General features: G+C 31.6%; 2 protein-coding genes across 2 annotated transcripts; both read right to left on the bottom strand.

Annotated features, from left to right (window-relative positions):
• Positions 1-2,063: 2,063 nt before the first annotated feature.
• Positions 2,064-5,678, bottom strand: HB51 (homeobox 51). Its single transcript, XM_090312406.1, has 3 exons — positions 4,637-5,678; positions 3,381-3,688; positions 2,064-2,419 (listed from the first exon to the last, which is right to left on the bottom strand). The coding sequence occupies exons 1-3, from the start codon at positions 4,770-4,772 to the stop codon at positions 2,189-2,191; spliced, it is 675 nt and encodes a 224-aa protein (XP_090168532.1). The 5' UTR covers positions 4,773-5,678; the 3' UTR covers positions 2,064-2,188.
• A 9,768-nt stretch (positions 5,679-15,446) lies between these two features.
• LOC150037218 (pyruvate kinase 2, cytosolic-like) lies at positions 15,447-20,580 on the bottom strand. The gene is made up of 5 exons (XM_090312088.1): positions 20,280-20,580; positions 20,071-20,138; positions 19,702-19,801; positions 18,460-18,519; positions 15,447-15,862 (listed from the first exon to the last, which is right to left on the bottom strand). Exons 1-5 carry the CDS (start codon positions 20,379-20,381, stop codon positions 15,710-15,712), a joined length of 483 nt encoding a protein of 160 aa, XP_090168214.1. The 5' UTR covers positions 20,382-20,580; the 3' UTR covers positions 15,447-15,709.
• Positions 20,581-22,338: the final 1,758 nt, after the last annotated feature.

Raw genomic sequence — 22,338 nt, 5'->3', positions numbered from 1 at the left:
CAATTGGATACAAAGTTTGAACTTAAAAAAGTATACAAAAATATACAGTTTACTTGTACGGGGAGTATAGTGAACTTCTGAAAAGAGTAGCGACAAAGACGTAAGATTTTGTACTTTCCTTTTTGTCATTTCTTTTGTATTATCCAACAGAGTCCACAATATAAGTTTGGATTAAAATAGAATTGTATAATAAAATCTGGACAAAGAAATCTTTTGTGGCTGACAGACTCAAAAAACATCTTTATTTTATGAACAGGACGTCAGTACTACAGTAACATCAAACTATTTCATACTACATATTACTGTCATTCAAAAAAATTTAAATTTGATGATTCGAAAAAATCGATTAACACAATCTAATCTATATGATTTGGATTGAGTTATTTTTAGATAAAATCAATTGAACTTATTATTAATTTTAAAAAGTATATATAGAGAGAGGATGTAATTATATATACATAATTTTGTTTAATTTCATGATTTTTTAAATAATTTATTATCCAACAATTGCTAAAAATAATCTTTTAACACGTTAGAAAGAAAATTTTCACGATATAAATTTAAATTGAATTGTTAATCTTAACTTAATATATGAAAATAATTAATAATTTTTTCACATATTAACATTTTACTTATTTTTAGAACAAAAATAAAAATTAATAACCAGAGTAACCCGAATCAACCTAACCCAAATGTTTCAAGATTATTGGGTTGAAGAAACTCACAATCAGAACAATTCGATTGGATCTAAAGAATATTTTAACCCAATCCAACCCAACTTACAAACACTTCTACTGCAAATATATATTCAATTTAGCATGGTATTATAAATCACTTTTGTTGGGACATAAATGAAACTAACAAACAAAAAATAAATAATAAAAAGCAATCGACACAGATTTTCATGATTCACGAACAGTGTGTTAATTAATATCTCGATACAGAAGTGACAATTGAATTAGAGAGTTTATATTTGACACACTTTACTAAATCTCAAATTTTGTAAATTAGGATATAGTACGTATATAATATAGATTTCAACTTTCAAGGCATTCCAATGAACCTTAATTTATTAATATTTCATTTAATCCATCCTGAATTATTATTTTCAACATGTTGATTATACAGTGGTACGGCAAGTACAGAGAAGTTTCTACTTTTACCACCTAACTTTTTCTTTCACAAATATTAACTTCAATTACTAATCAACGTGTGTGTCGAGACTTTTCTTAATTTTGATTACTATTTACTTTATAAAAAATAATGGATCTTTTATAATGTTATGATAATATTGTCCATTTTGAACATAAATGACCACGTATAAATTTACTTTTAGAGTCACTCAAAAAAAGTCAGCACTAATAATGGAGATAATATTGATACTTATTTATCATGAATTCTCCATTCCCTAGCTAACGTAAAAACTTTGTATGCATCTAAAAATCTCCCTCCGAATAAAGAACCACCACGGAGTCTTCCATCATATTGTCAACTTATCCATCTAACCCTTTTATCCAAGCAACTCCTCTTTCATCAGGAGCACACCACCTATCTAATGAAACTCAACTACAAATCATCCCATTGACTACATCTTTCAAAACTCACCACTTCTTTATTCGACACCTGAAGATTCTACCAACAGAGTTTAAATTAGGGGGCCTTGTTCTAATACCAATTGATAAAGATAATGAATCTCTTCACAATAGTATGATTTATCTATTTTAGGTATTATCCCTCATGACTTTATGCTTTTAAAATCATTCAAAAGATCTTAATATCAATAAAGATAATTATTCACATTTATCTATCATAAATCTTTTTCTTCTTTAGTCAATGCAAGACTTCTTTTGCATCTAAGAGTTTCTAATAATATATTTTCGTTATTAAATATTTTAACTTTGTATCTAAGAAGTTTGTGAATATAAAGATAGAGCATAGAAACATGAAATCGAAAGTTTTTGCTGCTCAATGAAATATTTCGAAGAAAAGGGAAAAGAACACATCCAGTAATTGAGCAGTGGAAGTGTGTGTGCATATGAACTGAAGTTATATGGATGATGAATTGCAAGAATGTTTAAACACACAATATAACACCAAATTAATGTCTTTTTGGATCATTACAGAGTAAGAAATTAAAGTTAATACAAAGTTGTAAGGCAAAAACTATTAAGTAGGGTTCTTGAGAAACCTAAGGATAAGAAGGCAGGTGATCAGCAGCCTCAGCACCCCACCAGAATGGAAGAGCTGAAGCTGATATTTGGTTGAAATCCTCCACATGGTATATGTAATTGTTACAGCTCAGAACCTCCACCGACGTGCACTCCACCATCGTCTCTTCCCCGGAGACGTCCGTGTAAGCCATCGACCCTTGATTCCTTGTCGTTGCTTGTTCTTTTAGCATGCTTCTTAGTTTCATCACCTGATGGGCAACAATTAATCTAAAAGCTTAAGTTGACGAGAAAACTTCTCGTTGTTCAATAATTTAAACCAAGTTTTTAAGTAAATCCAATCTTTCATTTATAAGATTAATATGCTCCCCCACACAATTTAATTTTTCAATTAAATGTATTACTCCATCCATATTCTTATCTATATTTCTATATGTCATAACGTTTCCTTTTAAATATGTTGAAAATTTCAAGACGCCTTTTACGTCATTATTTATATAAGCAATACTTCCAAGACTTCATGGGACGATGTGTCTTTTACATGATTTTATGTCAAAAAATGTATAACATGATTGACCTTGTCTTTCACTAAGTTAGCCTAATTAAGCTCGTTTAGTGACAATGATTTATTAATGCCAATTTGAACTCAATATAACTCATAGATTATTTGAAACGACTTTTTTAAACACTGAAAAACCTTTTTTTTTATTTATTTATAATAGTTATTTCAAGCATACCCTAAATTATCTTTACCACCTTATTAGGGTGTCATTAAACTCATGTTTGGGAATGATTTTGAAAATAGTTAAAATCATTTTTGTCACGCTTAAAATCACTCCAAAATACACCTTTAACTACTAAAATTTAATTTAATATTTAATTTTACAAAACTTTTAACTACAATTCTCATTTCATCAAAATTGGTTTTGAATCATTATAAGCATGTTTCATAATGATTTTAAAAATGACAATTGATTTTTAACCGTTCTATAAGAATCACTCCCAATAAAACATGCCCTAAATTATCTATGATGTTCACTCTATTTGTGACAATCTAAATTAAAAAAAAAAAATGTGAAAGTATTGTGTAATTGATAGGTAATCTAAAATTTGTAAAACAATAAAGTTGAAAGTGAAAGGTTAGGGTACAATAATATATTTGTATGAGTACCCCAAATAAAAGATGATGAAGAGAGAAAGAATAGAGAAAACCTCTTGTTGAAGGTTGTGTTTTTCCATAGAGATGGTATCAAATTGTTGTTTGAGAGTATCGTAGAGATGCTCAAGTTGCTTAGTCTTCCAGCGAGCTCTTCTATTTTGAAACCACACAGCTATTTGCCTTGGCTGGAGCCCAAGTTCCTTTGATAGCTTCATTTTTCTATCAGGATCAAGCTTCACTTCCTCTTGAAAGCTTCTTTCTAATGCCTCTAACTGATCTTGATTCAATCTCTTCTTCTTCTGATCCACTCCTCCAACCATACTTTGCTCCCATTCCACCCCCGCTTTCTTCCTCGTCATCTCTATAATTGATTGAACCGGAAGGTTAACAATATCAATCAAGTCTTATTTGATAATCATTTGTTTAATTTTCAAAAATCAACCATTGACCATCCTTCAAACTGGCATATGTGTTGTTGCTTAGTTCTTTGAGTTAATTATCGACTCTTCCTCGACTTATGAGTTTTTTTTTTTTTTTTTTGTTATCTACCACTGTAACAATGTTTTCGACATATATGTATATATATAGTTTTCAAAAGCTTGTTTTTGGGAATTTGGAGTTCGGTTAAGAATTTGAATGTTACATTGAAAAAAAAATGAAAACTAGGGTAAGGAAATTGCAAAAATTAACAAAAAACTAAAAACAAATTTTCTTTTATTTTTTAAAAATTAGGTTAATAGTTCAAATGTTTTACCTTAAGGAAAATTATGGAAAATTATTTTAAATGGTAAAACTGTTGAAAATATTTATAAAATATAGCAAAATTTGAAAACTATGAATGATGGACGTTGATAGATACTAATAGATTTCTATTAGTGTCTAATAATGTGACTAATAGACACTGTATCTATTCGTGTATAGTTCTAAAATTTTGTTATGTTTTGTAAATTTTTTAATTATTTTTTTATATTTAAAAATAACCCTAAAATTATCGTAGAAAAATTGCAAGACCCAAAAGGTATTAAACATGGGTTTAAAAACTTGATTTTCTTTTCCTAATCTATCTAGGAAGTAGAACTAAAACGTGCTTTTAAGAAATGTGGAAAGCTTACTACAAAATTGTTGGCTAACGAATATAATTTTAACACAAGAATTTTTGTTTGTTCTTATATATAATATTAAATCATGACAAAATAAACTCAAAATAGAATATTTATTATCTTTGTTTGATAATAATAATAATAGTGGAAGAAAATGGTGAAAAGGTTAATAAATGAGTGGGAATGAGAGGTAAAGGAGTTGGGTTTACCAGGAAACTGATCCAAATTGTAGTTGATGTTGCAGTTATAGTTGTAGAGCAATGCAGAGGAAGGAGAAGAAGAAGATTGTGGTAGTAGTGGAGAAACAAAGTTAGGACTAAAACTTTTCCCATTATTCCATTCCATATTTGTTTGGAATGTGTTTTCTTTTCACAGAGCTCTCTCTGTTTTGAGTAGCTGGAAGAGGAAGCCGAATGGACCACAAAGAAGAAGATAGTAATACTAATATATATATATATATATATGAAAGGCGAAGGTTAAAAGATTAGATTAGTTAGGCGTGGAAGATATAACAATAGACGACGAAAGTGTGTTCTATTCTGTGTCTTCTTGCGGCCCTTCCAAAAAGAAAAAAACAGAGAGAAGAAGGAAGGTGTTAAAGAATACTTGACTTTTTGGGGAAAACGAAAAGGTTTATTATAGTTTATAATGAGAGAGAAAAAGGAAGGGAGAAAGGGAAAAATTAATTAAGTAAAGGGGGGAAGGCGTGAGAAAGTGAAGACAGGCATATAATGTCAGTTGAAGCAGGGGGCAGAAGAAACAGAGGAAAGCAGAAGAAAGCAAGATGAATTATGGGGACCATATCGAAAGAGACCTTTGAAACAAAACAATTACCCCTTTTCTTCCTCTCTCTTTGGATTTTCCCTCTTCGCCCACAATTACAAATCTCTCTCTCTCTCTCTCTCGCACCTTCTGTATTAATGGGTTTTCAGAACAGATCATGAAGCAGAGCAGAAGCGTATTTGAGAATCCTTTTTTTTTTTTTTTGGGTTATTGTGTGGATCTGGGTTTTGCTTTTTGACGATGATGATGGTTGTGGTGGTTGTGGTTTTGGTTTTGAGAAAGGAGGGCTCCGGAATCTGAGTCGTAGCAAAAGAGAAATAGAAACGGGTGGGGGAAGACTAAAACAGAGTAGTACACACACCATTACAGTAAACAGAGCAGTACACATAATGTGAATTGGTTAAGGTTGACAGACTGAAAGCTCCAAAAAATGGCGAAAGAGATTGATCATATTATCATACTTTCCCCTCCATTATTTTCTAACGCGTGACGTATTTATATCTGTTTGCTGTTGTTGGTTTCCCTTTTTTAGTTAGACAATATAGGATTAGTGGGCTAACCTTATTTTATTATTATTATTTTTTTTCATCGTTAACACATCTAGATACTAGTTGAACTATCTTTCGAATTAGATGGTTTAATCAATAGAAAATATTTTGATAAAAAAAAATTAGATACCTCTAAATTGCACCCCTTCATTGTATAATCCAGATGAAAAGAAGATGCATGAGATTAAGACAGTCGCTAATTATTTGGTTATATATTTTGATATTATTTATTTATTTATTTATTATTATTATTATTATTTTGCAAATATGACCATTAAAAAAAAAACTTAATCGATTAGGAGAGCCGTGGACCGTTAGTTTACATATATATGCATTAGACTTATTGATTGAAGGTTAAATACCAACATCTTTAAACACTTGATATAGTAAATCGATGATAAATAGCCTATGAGTTAGCTTATAATGTCAATACAAGTTTATAAATTATTTCCATCCATAAGTTTTTTAGGCCTTTTTCTAGGAACAGTTGCAAATATAGACATTAGACCCAGAGTATTAACATATATAAGATAATGTAAAAAAAAATAGTTTATCAGTAATAAACTATATTTTTTGTAGGAGTCTATAAGTGATAGACCATATCACTAGAGTCTATCGACGATAGAAGTCTACCGTTGATAGATTTGGGAGTCTATCAACGATAGAAATCTATCACTAATAGACTTAGACTGGGCTATATTTGCAACTTTTTTTAAATGATGTAATACACTTGGTAATTATTCCTAAAAATATTACCAATTGTAATTACCCTTTTTTTATTGTTTTCAAAATTAAATGGTGACTTCCACACTTTTTGGAAACTTTATAGTTTATTTTGATGATCAAAATGACTCTTAATGAACTATTTTTGTTGTTTTGGGGACGAATAGAGAAACCAACATGTTCAAACCTTGTTTTTTTTTAGGATTTGTACTTTAATATCCATGTTTAGGACAATTTTATAGGTCTTGAGTTGGTTTAGAGCATATGAGGCTTGAAAATCACGTAACTAGATCCATTTTAGGTTTTAAAGTACACTTGGCACTAAAGAAAATAAAACTTTGTTTACTTTTTGGATGACATGCATTTAGTATGCATGTTTTGAACACTTTATATAGGTTTTGGGTGGATATATAACATATGAGACTTGAAAGTCATGTAAATGAATTTGATTTATTAATTTTGATACATGATTCATTTCAAACAAGTAAGATTGAGCAGGTTGTGTTTATTGGACTTTAATATTCCTTTTCAGGTTTATATATTTTGAAGATGCCGGAAATGACTTTTTTTTAGACCAACTAACCAAGCGATTTTTTTTTCCCTGTGTATTTAATGTATTCTTTTTGTTCATTTTGTATAGTCAAAATGAAAACTAACAGCTTAGGAAATAAACAAACACTAAAGAATTTTGATCCGATGATATATTTTAGTTAAGAAATTAAGGGTTGAATATATTTCTTTTTCTAAATTTATTGTTACAATGTTAATATATTTTGTTACATGAAATTGAAATTATTTTTTAAAAATATTAATCTCGAGCATTTATAATATATTAATAAATGTGGGAAAAATTTAAATTAGTTTCAGTGGACGTGTTTTTGTGTTACTAGAAATACATGATGGCCACGAATCATATATGTTAACAGTTATAAAGTTATGGCGACGTTTCGTGCTTGAGCAAACACTATCTGCCGACATATCATGTGTGGAAAAAAACGCAACTTCTATCCACGAAGACTTTTATGTGGGTAGATCCTCATTTCTGCCGACGAATCTTGCACGGGGAGAAAATTAGTTTTGTCGTTGCATGTAGTTGCATTGGTAGAGAGAGTTTCTATCGATTCATAATGCATAGGCAGAAATGTAATTTTTGCCTACAAAAGTTGTTGCGTGGGCAAAAGGATTTTCTATCCATGCGTTTACTTACATGAGTAATGTCGACACACTGCCAAAATGCATGGACAAAAACTCTGTCGATGGACTTCCCATCCTCTTCCCACGTCTTCTTCCAACGTATTCTTCTTCATCAAACAGTGCACAATAACCATCTATCATTTCTATATAGTAAACACTAATATATGTTTTTATAATTTCTATATGGTTTGCACTCTATATCTGTTTCTATATAGTAAACACTAATATTTGTTTCTGTTTTAATAATGCTTATTTAATAATGTACTTGTATGTCAACTATCTATCTTAATAACTTTATCAAAAACTTTAAATCAATACATCTATTATTGATACATTTGAATTAAAATAGACAAAGATAGACAAAGATAGAATACTATCTCTATCTATCTCAGATAGACAATAAAAGGTAAACACTAATATCTGTTTCTATACTTCCTATATCATTTGCATTCTATATTTCTATATTTGTTTAGTTGAGTTGATCTATTATTGATAATTTTGAATTGAAATAGACAAAGATAGAGCACAGATAGACAGAGATAGAATACTATCTCATATAGATAGTGGTGGATTTCTACCATAGACTATCTAAGATAGACAGAGATAGTATTCTATCTTTGTCTATCTCAAATACACAGTGATAGACTTCAATGGTAAACACTAATATATGCTCTATATTTCTATAGTTCTTTAGTTGAGTGGATCTACTATTGATAACTTTGAATTAAGGACAAAATGGTTACAGTTAGGTCCTTTTATTTAATTTAATAAAATGACCTAATTGCAACCATTTTGAAACTACAAGAGGATAATTGTTCAAATTGAAAGTACATGGGTGTAATTGTAACCAATTCCATAGTTCAGAGGTAGTTTTTACAATTTTTCTTTCATTTCTGTTTTTTGTCCCGTGAAGTAACTTCACGAGACAAAATTATAACAATATGGAAAAAAATAAATACGTTCATGAAGATGAATAGATTGTCTCGTGAAGTTGCTCTATGAGACATCCCATGAAGTAACTTCACAAGACAAACTTACAATATTATGAAAAATAAATAAATACGTCTCATAAAGATAAATAGATTGTCCCATGAAGTCGTTTCACGAAACAAAAGACATAAATGAACTCAATTTTATGAGAGACAAAAGTCAATCTTTTGTCTCATAAAGTTGAGTTCATTTCTATCTTTTGTCTCATGAAGTAAATTCATAAGACTATCTTTTGTCTCATGAAGTAACTTCACAAGACAAACTTGTAATTTTACGAGACAAACGACAGACCATCTCATTTGTCTCGTAATGTTTTAAGTTTGTCTTGTAAAGTTACTTCACAAGACAAAAGACTTACTTACAAACTCAATTTTATGAGACAAACGACTATTTTTCAACATAAAAAGAAAAAAAAACAAAAGATTACTTTTCAACATACTTGCCTCTTTTAGAACTCTTAACTGAAGATCAATCAAATATAAAGTTCTATCTTTGTCTATCTGTGATAGACAAAGATAGCGTTTATAAGTCTTTCACATAGAGTTCTATCTTTGTTTATCACAAATAGACAAAGATAGACGTTTAAATTTGTCTATCTGAGATAAACAGAGATAAAACATTATCTCTATCTATCTGAGATAGACAAGTAATAATACTATACATCATCAATCATTTATACACTTTCAATTGAATAAGATATTGATCATATTTAAAATTTTAAGAATCCAATGTTCTAACCATAGAAGCTATTATAAATCGAGTGAAGATCAATCAAAGATAGAGTTTTATCTATCTCTATCCTTGAGAGTTCTATCTATCTCTATCCTTGATAGACAAAGATAAGCATCTATCTCTGTGATAGATAGGGATAGAGCACTATCCTTATCTATCTAATAGACTATCTCTATCTATATCCACCCCTTTCGATCTAATCCTCACTAAGATGGACAACACATTAATTTCGTATTTTCGACTAACTGGCTTCCAAAATAGCTTTGCAGTGTTGTATACAACAACTTGTTGGAATTGTGGAGGAAAAGTTCAATAACTTGATTTATAGATTGGGGCATACAAGAACAGTTGTTGTCCTCTGAGTTTTTTTATTTTTTATTTTTTATTTTTTGCAGAATAAAGCATTAGATGTTGGGGATGTCCTAGAACTCGCAGTTCATAAATTTTGTGTTAAACATTCTATTTATCAATAAACTATTATTGAGTATCTTATTCAATAAAATTGTTAATTTTGCATTCTATTATGAAAATCCAATAAGTATATCCATGGCTATAGTATAAATACTTTAACTTTATATGGTGACATAAACAGATCAAGTTGATAGTATATAGCCTAAATGGTCTATAAGTATATGGATGAAATTGGGTATCTCATCTTGGTAAACACTATTGGATGCGGCTCATTTTGTATAGGTAATACAAATGATGTGATCCATAGATCATTCATGTAGAGACTGTGAGTGGAGGCATCCAATACAATGAGTTTGCATATAGACTGGACCATGAAATAGTCACTTTTCTTTATAACAACTGTTTACTGTTAAAACTGAATATTTCATACTTAAGTAACCTAGGATAACTTGATCTTAATCCTGAGCTAGCTATGAACTCCTGTTTATTTGGAATTATTCTTTGATCTGCATGGGTGAGAGTAGTCCAACAGCACTGCTCAATAAGTCTTCCCTTTTGGGGATAAGATTGGATGGATAGTTGGGGACATAGCCCTGCAAGATGGAATTCACTCCTACCCATTTTAAGGCTAGTAGATAGGTTGTTTTCTTAAGTGTTAATTCCAGGTCTTGAACAATCAGGGCCCCGCCTTCTCATGATGGAGAAGAATATGATTCACAAATAGTATTATGAATCAAAATTGTTCACTAGAGGGTCGGTGGGTACTTAAGGAACAAGATGTATTTATAGGGGTAAAATGGTAATTTTGACCCAACTGTATACAGACGACCTGTGAAGGATCAACTTACTTATCATGGTTTATATGGAAAAAAAAATATATCTATAGTGAGGAGAGTGTAACTATCAAGCTATAGTGGTGTGTCTTGATAGTTAACGAATAGTAATTAATTCGATTAAAGAATTTTAACGAATTAATTACAAATTGTTGGAGCTCATGATTTGTAGGTCCATTAGGTCCCTTTACTAGTTCATTAAATTGGAATAACAAATTGAGTATTGATGTATGAAATTAGGGTTATGAATTTGAAAGGTTCAAATTCAATTATTAGGATTTTCGGTTGATTATATATGATACAATTAAAAACGTTTAGTTTAATCGAAATTAAAAAAAAAAAAAATTGGAAAATCAATTAATATTTAAATTATATTTAAATATAAAATTGATTTATTGGTGATATTGATATTTTATTAATTTAATATTTAGATATTAAATTAATATTTTTTAATTTAAAAGTTTAAATAAAAATCAATTAAAATTAGTTTTATTTAATTAATTTTATAAAATTAAATTAAAAAATTAAAAAAATGATTTTTGAAATCATTTTAAGTTAGTGGATTTTTCCAATTTTGGGAAAAATCCACTAACCATATTTGATGGATTATCACCAAATTCTATTTCTTTGTGTGATGATTTTCAAGTTGAAGCTGCCCTTCATGCAACCTTGTACATTTGCATGAATTCTACCTATATATAGAAGCTCCATGCATGAAGAATACAAAAGCATTCTGAGTTATACTTGCTGAAGTAATAACCTGAAAACCCTACAGACCCCTCACTTGTTCTTCATCAGTTCAGCTTGATTTAGTATTTCCACCACACGTTCCAGCTTGAGCATAGTAGAGAAGATCTCGATGGTAGTCCTCTTGAAGTTTCAAGATCTATCTTGGTAGATTTCAGCTGAATTTGTGAAGAAAATCTTCAAAGGTAATATGTGTTTCAAACTCTCTTCTAAATATCATATGAACAACATGCTTAAAACTCAAATTAAATGTAGTTTAAGTACTTATTGATTCTAAAGTCTTCCGTTGCATGATATTTCATTCCTTCATTAAAGTGAAGAGAATACTGTGAAATTCAAAGAAGAAATAAAGATTGCTCTTCACTCGGCAACGAAATGTGTGACATTACAAGACAACAGAAGAAGGAGAAGAAGAATTGTACTTGTGTGATAGATGGAATCGACAAAGAAGAATGAAAACCTTTGAACTATGTGGTGAAGAACAATGAAATCGATCAATGAAGAAGAAGAAAATGAATTGAAATCAACGAATGATCGGAATTGAACGAAATTGTTTTGGAATTGAATGAACATGAAGCTAAGAAGAAGAAGATCGGAAATCGTGGTAGGAAATCGAGGGTAGTTTTGGAATTTTTTAAAAAAATATTCGTTGATATGATTTTTTGCCATAGTGTATTAATAGTTTGTTATATATATACATATTTGACAATTCTCTAATAATAACCTACTTTCTTACCATTTTTAAAAAAGAAAATAGTAAAAGTTTTTTGTTTTATGGCTGCAAATAGCCACCAATCCATCGAAACCCTGCTCTATTTGATTGGTAAAGGCAGACAAACAAAAACTTCTTTTTATTACCTTTTCATGATTTCTTAACTATTAAACTACAAAAAAATGGGTTCTTAATTGGGTTCTTAATTTCAAGGAGTATATTCTTACCAAATTGATGAAAGAGGAGAGATCAAAAGGTTAAGAATGTAAAAAAAAAAAAAAAAAAAAAAAAAGGGAACTTAAATCTAGATATGAAAATTTCCTAAATCTTAGGACATGTATGAAATATTAATTGTGAATATGGCCAGCAGGCTAAATTTTTCTTGAAATAAAGAAAAAAATGGATCTATCTAGAGATACGTTTGTTGCAATTAAAAAGTGCATTTCCATATGCATATTACATAAATATGTTGGATTTTGATAAAACATTAGAAGTACAGTTTGTCCCATTGATTAAATTGAAGAATGGGATGAACTCCAAACCTATAAAAGGAGCCTATGCCTCTAGTTTTAAATTGTCTCGGTTAGAAACACTTAAGCTTAGTATGTTAACTCTAATTAAATATTTTGTATTCTTTAGTTGGAGAGTGAGAAAAGGGTGTAATTAATCAAACGAGTGTTCTTGTAATTTGGATCGGAATAGAGAATTGTTGTGTGATTGTAACAATTTTTCATATGGTAGATTTCTTTCTGCGTAAATTTTTGTATTTCTAATTTTATTATTTTTCTAAGTTGTAGAAGTGAGAGGTTTTTTCCAATAAAATATTGTAAAGTGGTATTTATAATTACACAAATAGAAGAGATGATGAACTGGTTGATGTGCAGCCAAAAAGAAACAAACACAGATTAATATTGCCCCACAGTAACTGCACCAAATTCCTGTGATAGGTTTTCTTTTCTTTTCTTAATAGAATTTGAACATTTTTTTTAAATGTTGACTATGGTTTAGAGTTTCGTCTTTAAATATTTTTAGCCTTTCGAGACATTTGAGTCTTATGTCCACGTATTTTTTTAAAATATAATAACCAAGTGATTAGTATTAAAATCTTACTAAATTAATTCAAATGATCGTGTGTATAAATTATAGGATGGCTATTAATATTTAAGGTTAAGAATCGACAATTACTGATAAATAGAAAATGTAGAGTAAAAGAAAAGTATGTTGGCTACGTCTAACTACAAAGGAAGAATAATTTTATTAGAAAATAATACATATTACGGCATTAGAGCGTCTCTAGAATTATAAAGTTTATATAGCACCTTCCTCTAACTTTGTAGGGTCATAAACGTAAATAATGTAAAGATGGTAAATATGTAAATCATTTCGGTTTAGGTGTTCTCCCCTAACCCTCATTAGGGTGTGCCACCCCTCGATCTCGATTCGCTATCCGAAGCGTCACATACCAAATTCAAGGCATTCTAACGGTTAAATAGCACAAAATATCCTGATACTTTGAGAGAATGTTTCTTATCTCTGTCTTGAGGAATAATTATTACCTACTACGAGCATTTTATATAATGCAACCTTTAGTTAATAACAAGCTTCGTACCGTTGTCTTGACATCCTTTATAAATTCCTTTAGATTTTTGTATGAATTTTTTTTATGCCAAAAGTCTTTTTCTTTTGGGATAAGTCCATGCTTTAGTCTCTATTTTTTTATTTCTTTTTATTTTCGATTTTCTCTGTTAATTTAAAGTTTCAATTTAACATATTTAGTATGGTCCCTCATATTTTAACAAATTTCAATTTAGTCTCTTAAAATTGATAAATAATAAAATTAGTCATGATAAAATTTCATCACAATTACTAATATCTCGAGTAACTATTTTGTAACCATTTTGTTTTTAAAATTAAATTAATACACACTACTTACACCCTTAAATTTCTTCCTTCGTTATCTACTTTTCATCAATGATTTAAAAAATCAAACCAAATCTTGAGAACTAAAAAATAGTTTTGAAAAAGTTGCTTTTATTTTAAAATTTGGCTAAGAATTTAACTATTGTAATGTAAATAAAATATGTCGATTTTAAAAAATAAATGGTTACCAGAAGAGGCCTAAGTGAATTGAAACAAGTTTAGAAGAAAAAGAATCATTTTTTTTTTTCGAAAGAGAAGAAAGAGAATCATCTGAGAAAGAAAAGCTTTCGATTTCCCCTTTAAACTTCTAAGAAGTTTGTAGAAATTTCACTCTTAAATGACATTTTCTTCCTTTAAATTTTTAAGGATTCAAAAGAACAGAACGAAACGTTAAAAACTAAAAGAAAACTTAGATTTAAGCAATAACTTGTTACACTAACATTTCTAAAAGGAGGACCAACCAAAACGTGGTTGAGTAAAAAAGAGAAATTCTGCTTAGAAAAGAGAGTTGCATTAGGAGTAAGAATAGAGTGTGAGAGTGGTCCATTTATAAAGAACAGAGAGAACCTGTAATCGAGAAGATCATATGTAATAGCAAGTTAAAACTCAAAGCAAAGAAGAAAATGAGCCAAAAATGGAATTGAATCCTGAACGGTGCCAGAATTTAGAAAAAATGAGAGAGATTGAGAGATTCGTTCACCCAGAACAGAACCAGAGTGGGGTGCCCTGTGCACAGGCCGCGCCATAGGTGGACCAAATCCCAGCACCAACATCTCACCTGGTCCACCACTCCACCTAGCTACTCCTACTCTCACATGCCTTCATTGGAACCCAAAAAGAGCACAGGGGAATTCATGGACTTCCTTAAAATGATGATTCTATCGACGCGTGTTGTACGCCGAGCATCAATCAAGCACCAAGATTGGTATGAAATCGACAAATAAAGATAGGTAAAAAAAAAAAAAACATAAATAGTAGATAATCAACATAAAGATTTACCTGATTCACTAATATCGTGTTAGCTACGTTCACGACAAAGAGAGGGGGAAGTTTTATTATTAAAGAGAATAATTCAGATAAAAAAGGCACCTCTAGGATTAGAAAGTTTATATAACTCTAAACTTTAGAACTGATTATAGAACAGATCCGATTCAAGTAACGTTGTTATATAACTCCTCTAAACTCTAGGGCCAAAATCGTAGATAGCACAGATAACACAAATACGAATACAACTTCAGTTTTGGGGGTGTTGCCCCCGAACCACCACCAAAGATGGTAAACCAATAAGTGAGACCCACATACTTAGTCACTATCAGATATCAGATTCAAAGCATTCCAACAAAGACGATAACTACTACCCAGCAATTCAGATGGAATTTGGGGCCCGATCAGTATGGAAACTCTAAAATCTCACTCAAGAAATCAATGATGATCAAGTAGTCTGTTGAATAACTTCAATCATCCATGGAGGTATCACATAAATATCATATGGCTTCCAAGAAGACAAAAATGATCCATCAAGAGTCATTTTACATGTATGATTACTCACCAGGTTACAATTAATTCTCCAAACTCCATATTTGTATATATGTAATAGGTGATGACAGAAATTGGAGGACCAGAAGCTCTTCAAAAATTTTGAGGGGAGGTGGGACGGTGGTCCCAAGGCCCATGAGGTGAAGAAGCATTTTAATCTTCAAGCTCGATAATCTTTACTACTGAGGCATCCCCTACTTTCTGGCAAACCACTACACGGTCATGTGCCTTAATGATTCCTGCTGACTTTCCATGATCTAGAGCAGCCTTCAGAACAGACTCATTCGTCGCATTGTTAGAGCCCGCCTAGGAAGCAAGAAAAATATTTAGTTTATTAATACAATAGTATGATTATCTGATCAAAATGCTAGCACAACTTGTTACTCCAAGAAGTTCACTGTTTCACTCTTTTGTTCAAATACACAAGAAAACAGTATACAATAAAATGATTGTGGAACTCGTCATAAACGGTAATTCTGCCACATCCTCAGAAAAAAGTATATATAATAATAATAATATAATAAATATAATATCAGCTAACAATGGCTCACAGTGCAGGGACAAAGCAATCACAGATAACATGTACAAAACCCAGCCATTGTGGAGGGTATACAAATAATAGATGTCATTCCGTTGCTTCTAAAGCAACTGGGAAAGAAAAGGGGATTGTTGCAAAGCTCGTCAATGAAAGAGCCTATGAAAAAGTGGATTGATCTTTTCAAGACGCAAGTCTTTGGCTTGCATCAGAGGATATGGGTTTGGGGGTGCATTTCTTCAGCAAACTTCTCTATAATTCTGAATAAAAAAAACCAAGGGCAAAACCTGAGCCAAAAGGGGTTTGAGACAAGAGGACTCCCTCTCCCCCTTCCCTCTTACACTCATGGGAGACCTTGAGCAGACTAATCCACTTTTGCAATGAGAGAAGCATCCTAAAAGGCTTCACCGTGGATGAACGAAATGTTAGTACTCATCTCCAATGTGTTGACGATGCAGTTACTTTCTGCCCAAAGTTAGATGATTCTTTACAGAAATGTTAGTACTCATCTCCAATGTGGTGGTCAACTTCTCTATAATTCTGAATAAAAAAAACCAAGGGCAAAACCTGACAAAAGGGGTTTGAGACAAGAGGACTCCCTCTCCCCCTTCCCTCTTACACTCATGGGAGACCTTGAGCAGACTAATCCACTTTTGCAATGAGAGAAGCATCCTAAAAGGCTTCACCGTGGATGAACGAAATGTTAGTACTCATCTCCAATGTGTTGACGATGCAGTTACTTTCTGCCCAAAGTTAGATGATTCTTTACAGAATTGGTGGTGGTCATCTTCCTTTTACTCCAATGCTCCAGGTAGCCCTCAATTTAACCAAAACCCCTTTCATTGGTATATATTAGCATCGATTGAAATGAAGCCCTAGCTGCCAGCCTCGGTGGTGTACAGCAAATAAACTTTCAATTATTTACCTTGGCTTTCCCTTGGGTGGAAATCATCAGGCCATTTGTTATGGGGGATGACAACCCATGGTAGACACAAATTGGAAATGCCTCCTCTCAAAGGGGGGCTGACACTAGCCCAAACAGTTCTAAACAGAATGGTCCTTGGTCTCTGGAAGAAAGTGATTTCTCGTATATATGGGGTTGAACCTTTTGGGTGGACTGCTTCTAAACCAATGGGCGGGGCGTTGGAAGACCTTCATTCAATATAACCAAGAATGCATCCTTCTTCCTTAAACTTTTGATGTTCAAAGTTAAGGAGGGGAAAATCGATTGTGGAAGGACAGATGGGTGGGAGACAATACTTTAAACATGCCTTCCCTGATCACTTTTGTATTACCACCAAAAGCAATGCAACCATTGCAGATTGCTGGTATGAAAAATTAAAAAGACTAGGACTTGGGTTTTAGAAGAAAGTTTATCGACACAACATAGATGGTTGGGCCTCGTTAATAGAATAGATTTGGTGCAGTTTGGATCAGGAAAAGACAATGTGTTGTCGACTCTGGACCCCTTGAGTATACCTCCAAGTCTGCCTTTTTGTAGCTCACAGAATCTAGGCCCTTTTTGAAGACTCCCCTTGTCAACTCTATTTGAAAATTCAATATCCCTAGAAAGGTGAAAATTTTCTTTTGGCCTTTAGCTGCTCATAGAGGCATTAATACTCGCGATAAAATGCAGAGGGTGGGTGATGTTCCCGTCATTGTGCTGCCTGTGTTTCAACAATGAAGAATCTTCCGGATCAGAGTTTTCTTTGAAAAGCTAGGCTTTTTTCCTGAGGTTGTTGAACTCCCTGATTTTTCTTCCTTGGAATTTAGACGATTGGCTGGAGGTTCTTAATGGGGGATAATTTAAAAGGCTAGCTAATTGTTATGGGGCTATACATTACAGTCAATGCACTATGGTGGGCTGTTGGAGGGAGAGAAATTTCAGGACTTTTGAAGATAACATTGTAGTAATTGAATGAACGAGACTTTGTTTCACGGACAGCTCCCTACTTCTTGGATATAGAAGCAGCAAATATATTTGTAATTATTCCCTCACAAAAATTCTTCTAGACTGGAAGGTTTTGCTTGTGATTAGTTCATTTTGGAGGGGCTTATCGCTTTCCCTGCCCCCAGGTTGTCCTTTTGTTTCTTTCTCCATATATATTTCCAGGTTTCTTACTAAAAAAATTTTTTTTTTTTTTTTAAAAAAAAAAGAAGCTTGAATGGCTATATAAACCACCACATCTAGACCTACCACAAATACAACTTGTTTTAGAGAAGAAAACATGAGGCCCCATAAACCACCAAGAAAGAGGTTCCTCAACTTTGAAATCAGCCATGTAATTTAACCAATCTGAAATCATTAAATTAGATATATAAAGCAATCCACATTCTTCAACAATTGTACGGAATGAGTGGAACATACTAGGTGTTGAGGATCAGCAAGCACAGGGAATAGACCTCTGATAATTAGTGATTGCCGAGCCTGAAATTGAAGAATCAGTTTCTGCTTTCAGCACTTGGTTAATAATAATTAAAAACCATAATCACTATCAATAGTAGTCCCTTCAACATGGAAGAGCAAATAGTTGCATAATTAAAAATAATAATAATAACAATAGTAATGGTTTTTAAAAGAAAAAGGGGGAGAAAGTTTGATTTATACCCCTAAATTTGGGCAATTGAACCAATTTTAACCTTACAACTTTCAATTTCATCCTTTTAATCTCTGAACTTAAATAGGCGTTCTAATTAAAACTTTATGCACTTAATACCCTCAATTAGTAAGTTTCTACTTTTTGGAAGGATTTTCAACTACATATGGCTATCCCTGACCTTCAAGTTGAATGGAACTATTTTTGTAGTTTTCTAATTGTATTGGATGCTTTTAATTATATGGGTTTGAGCATTTTGTAGGGATTTTTTTTTAATTTTATTTTAATATGCCTGATTTTGAGTCTAAGTTCAAGCATTTTCGTGATTGATTTAGGCATCCCTTCAACATGATTTCAAATAATTTTATGATTTATTAGTTAGGTCGTGAGACATGTCAATTTGGTTTTGAGAATTAATTAATGGCAATTGGCAACATTTATTCAAGCATAGAGTTTAAATCTGCTGAATTGAAAGTTAAAGGTTAAATTGACACACCCACCTAAGTTTACAAGCAAAAATTGAATTTTTCCATTTAAAAGAATTGTAGTTGGAATTTGGAAGCCCCAGATATAGGCATAGGAAATCCACCTAACGCTTGAAAAGATACAGAATACATTTTACAAAAATAATAAGACAACACAAAGCACGAGAAGTAACAATTTGTACATAAACTGATCATGATAAGAACGAGAGAAAATATTTAAAAGGGAAGATTGGTTCTAGAAAAACCTTAAAAATGCTGGACTGATAAGAATTTAGGTACATACGTAGCGTAGTGGTAAGATAGGAACCTTTTTTGGTAATAACAAAAGCAGCATAAATTTTACCCATAGAGTGCTTGTTTATTTATTCATTAGTTTGTAATAAAAAAATGGATAGGAAGTTTAGAACCAAAATGATTGATTTATTTTTTGCAGTAGTATTCATGAAAAACATATTTTTCACAGTAGTACTCTCTTTGCATGAAAAATGCATCATTAAAAGAGTAACAGTAGCAAAACGATATGCATACCTCAAATGCCCCACTCAGACTCCACCTTAATTGATCTGTCTTCAGCCTTGGAATGACAACAGATATAACGGGCATTGTTGGCCTATACTTTGCAATTAATCTGCACATCAAGACAAAATGTTTACCAATGGAAACCCACCACCTCTAACACCACAGGTAAATTGAAATTAAAACAAATAATGTAGGTCTCATGGCCAGTCCGAAGTAAAGACATCAAGACAAAGTGTTCGAAACTCAACAAATTAATGGTGGGTTTTCCTTCTACGTATAACCCAAAAATTTATGGTATTAGATCAAAGTTGGAAAGTAAATAGCATGACTCTTGAATTCAACGATATCAGATTTACAAGCATCAGTACATGAACACACCTAGCAGCCCTTCCAGATGAAGTAAAGCATATAATCACGGAAGCCTTCACTTTAATGGCTGCCCTAACCTAAACAAAAAGGTTAAAGCATCGATTAAGGAACCGACTTTTAAAATGTAGCAAAAATTGAACCGAAAAAGAGAGAGATAGAGAGAGATAATATAACAGAAAATTGTAACTTAAAACTAAAGCTGGAATAGGAAGTAACACCGCTGAGGAGGCAATAGATTCCAAGTGTGACATGGGCTCCCCAATGTGTTTGACTGCCTTCTTGAAATATAAATCTTGATTGAAAACCTTCTCTGACTGCATTGTTCAAAAAGAAAGGAAAATGAATAGTGTTTATGCAAAAGGTTCCAGTTTCATAATACGAAAAGAATTAATTTTAACTGCAAGCTATCATCAATTAATCACCAAATATCTGATTGCTTAGAGCAGTTAAAAAGATATTAGAAGCAAATATGAAAAATCCATATCGGAAACATGATTAGAGCCTTGTAAGAATCTCAAACTGGAATTAATTATGTTCTTATTCTTTCATTTTCAGTTTAGCCAAAATTATTTTGGGAAATGCTTTTTCAAGGGCTGAGAGCAAACTGTAGAATACAGTCATAGATCAGCCAGAAAGGCAAAGACAGGCTAAACAGTGAAAAATGATCACAATGTAAAGTGCTCTAGCTTCAGCTTTTGTTGTTACCATACCACCCGTGGTATGTGAGTGATTGATCAGTAGGGTGGACAAGTAGCCTTTATTGTAGATGTTCTTTTGGAAATGAATTTGTGTTTTTAGTTAACTTAGCTTTTTAGGTTCATCCTCCTCTAAACTTCAGAGCTTAATGGATTATGGTTTCTATTTCACCATTTGGGTTGAGTGTCGAGATTTTACTGTAATTATTTGTTCTTATGGTTAGGGTGTTTGCATTTTTCAGGTGGAAGTTCTTTGTAACTTCCTTAGTTCCTTTGTAATATTTTCATTTGATTAATGAAAATTTTCTATTTTCTTTGTTAAAATAATCAAGGTTAATGTGACAAATATGGTTAGAGAGAAATGCAAGAGTTCTTATATTGAAAAAGGGATGGAGAGAAACTCTGGCCTCTGTCAAGCTTCCATATTCAATTAGGTGAACTTTTTCTAACTCATGAGCCCCTTAGTGCACACTGTTTCCAGTCTCCCCTTCTCTTTTCACTTTAAAGAGTATCAAAGAAAAGTTTTAGTTCTTTTTGTTGAGGAGAAAATTACCTAGAGAGAAACAAGTCAAGAGAGTAAAAAAAGAATGTAGCACTAAATGGTAATTATAATGCAAATTATGCAGCATTATTTTTCTTTGGGCATAAACAGCCTCCATCTTTAGTAAAATTTAAATTCAGTGTCTCGAAATCTAGGATACTATATCCATTGTTAATAGGATTCCATAATAATAGAGTCTATCATGGATAGATTTTACAATATTTATACTTCTTTAAAATTATTGCTATACACTAATTATTAGCTCTAGGAGTGTTATCAATTACAATTATCTTATCTATGATAAGGCCAATATGTTCGAGTTTATAGTCTTGATCAGTTAGAGTTTTGTATCTTGTCACTTTTACATATCGTTAAACTTTCGAAAAGGAGAAAACAAAAGTGAACATAGCTCAATTGATATAAAATTTGTATTATCTCAAAGTCAAATATTTGATTCCCCACCTAACATATTATCAAAAAAAAAAAAAACTCAAAAAAATTTACTAATATGTTTCTAAAGTTAAATTTTGTGTTAATAGATTCCTTCTTTAACTATGTCAAATAAACCTTCCGAAAAAAAAATCAATTTTGAACTCTAAAATTATCGATTTCAGTTGAAATCCTAAACTTTGTCTATATCATTGGTTTACCACAAAATCTTTAAATATTTGTGTTCATGCACATCAAAATGTTTAAATATGAATTTAATGAGTGATATCTATGAAATTCAAAATTCAAAAGCTTGTTACAATTTTTATTAGTCGAAGAACTAAAAAGAATACGACCCTTAAAATTTTAGACATCTTAACATATTTTTTAAAAGTATTGGTAGCTATACGGACACCATTCTTAGGTGTTGTTTGGTGCTCTAATTTGGAATAGATTTAGTGGGCTACAATAGTCTACTCATGTTTGGGGCATGTATTAAGAAAATCCGAGTAAGAATTATATTAACCCCTGTTTTGCAACACTATTTATAACTCAAGTGGTTAAAGAAACCAATTATAACGCCCTCCAATGTTTTCAATGACTCCACCCTCC

This window comes from Benincasa hispida, chromosome 3 (genome assembly GCF_027475165.1).
Source record: "Benincasa hispida cultivar pf3 chromosome 3, pf3_genome.v1.1, whole genome shotgun sequence".
In the NCBI taxonomy this organism is placed as follows: domain Eukaryota; kingdom Viridiplantae; phylum Streptophyta; class Magnoliopsida; order Cucurbitales; family Cucurbitaceae; genus Benincasa; species Benincasa hispida.
This window is presented reverse-complemented; position numbering and strand designations above follow the sequence as displayed.

What these genes read in the sequence shown, in the direction of transcription:
- HB51 (XM_090312406.1), bottom strand. Translation starts at nt 4,772, where the DNA reads ATGGAATGGAATAATGGGAAAAGTTTTAGTCCTAACTTTGTTTCTCCA. An exon ending in CAATTTGGATCAGTTTCCTG is followed by an intron (nt 3,689 to 4,636) that starts GTAAACCCAACT and finishes AATCAATTATAG; the next exon opens with AGATGACGAGGAAGAAAGCG. An exon ending in AACACAACCTTCAACAAGAG is followed by an intron (nt 2,420 to 3,380) that starts GTTTTCTCTATT and finishes GTTGCCCATCAG; the next exon opens with GTGATGAAACTAAGAAGCAT.
- LOC150037218 (XM_090312088.1), bottom strand. Translation starts at nt 20,381, where the DNA reads ATGCAGTCAGAGAAGGTTTTCAATCAAGATTTATATTTCAAGAAGGCA. An exon ending in AATCTATTGCCTCCTCAGCG is followed by an intron (nt 20,139 to 20,279) that starts GTGTTACTTCCT and finishes CTTTTTGTTTAG; the next exon opens with GTTAGGGCAGCCATTAAAGT. An exon ending in TCATCTGGAAGGGCTGCTAG is followed by an intron (nt 19,802 to 20,070) that starts GTGTGTTCATGT and finishes CTTGATGTGCAG; the next exon opens with ATTAATTGCAAAGTATAGGC.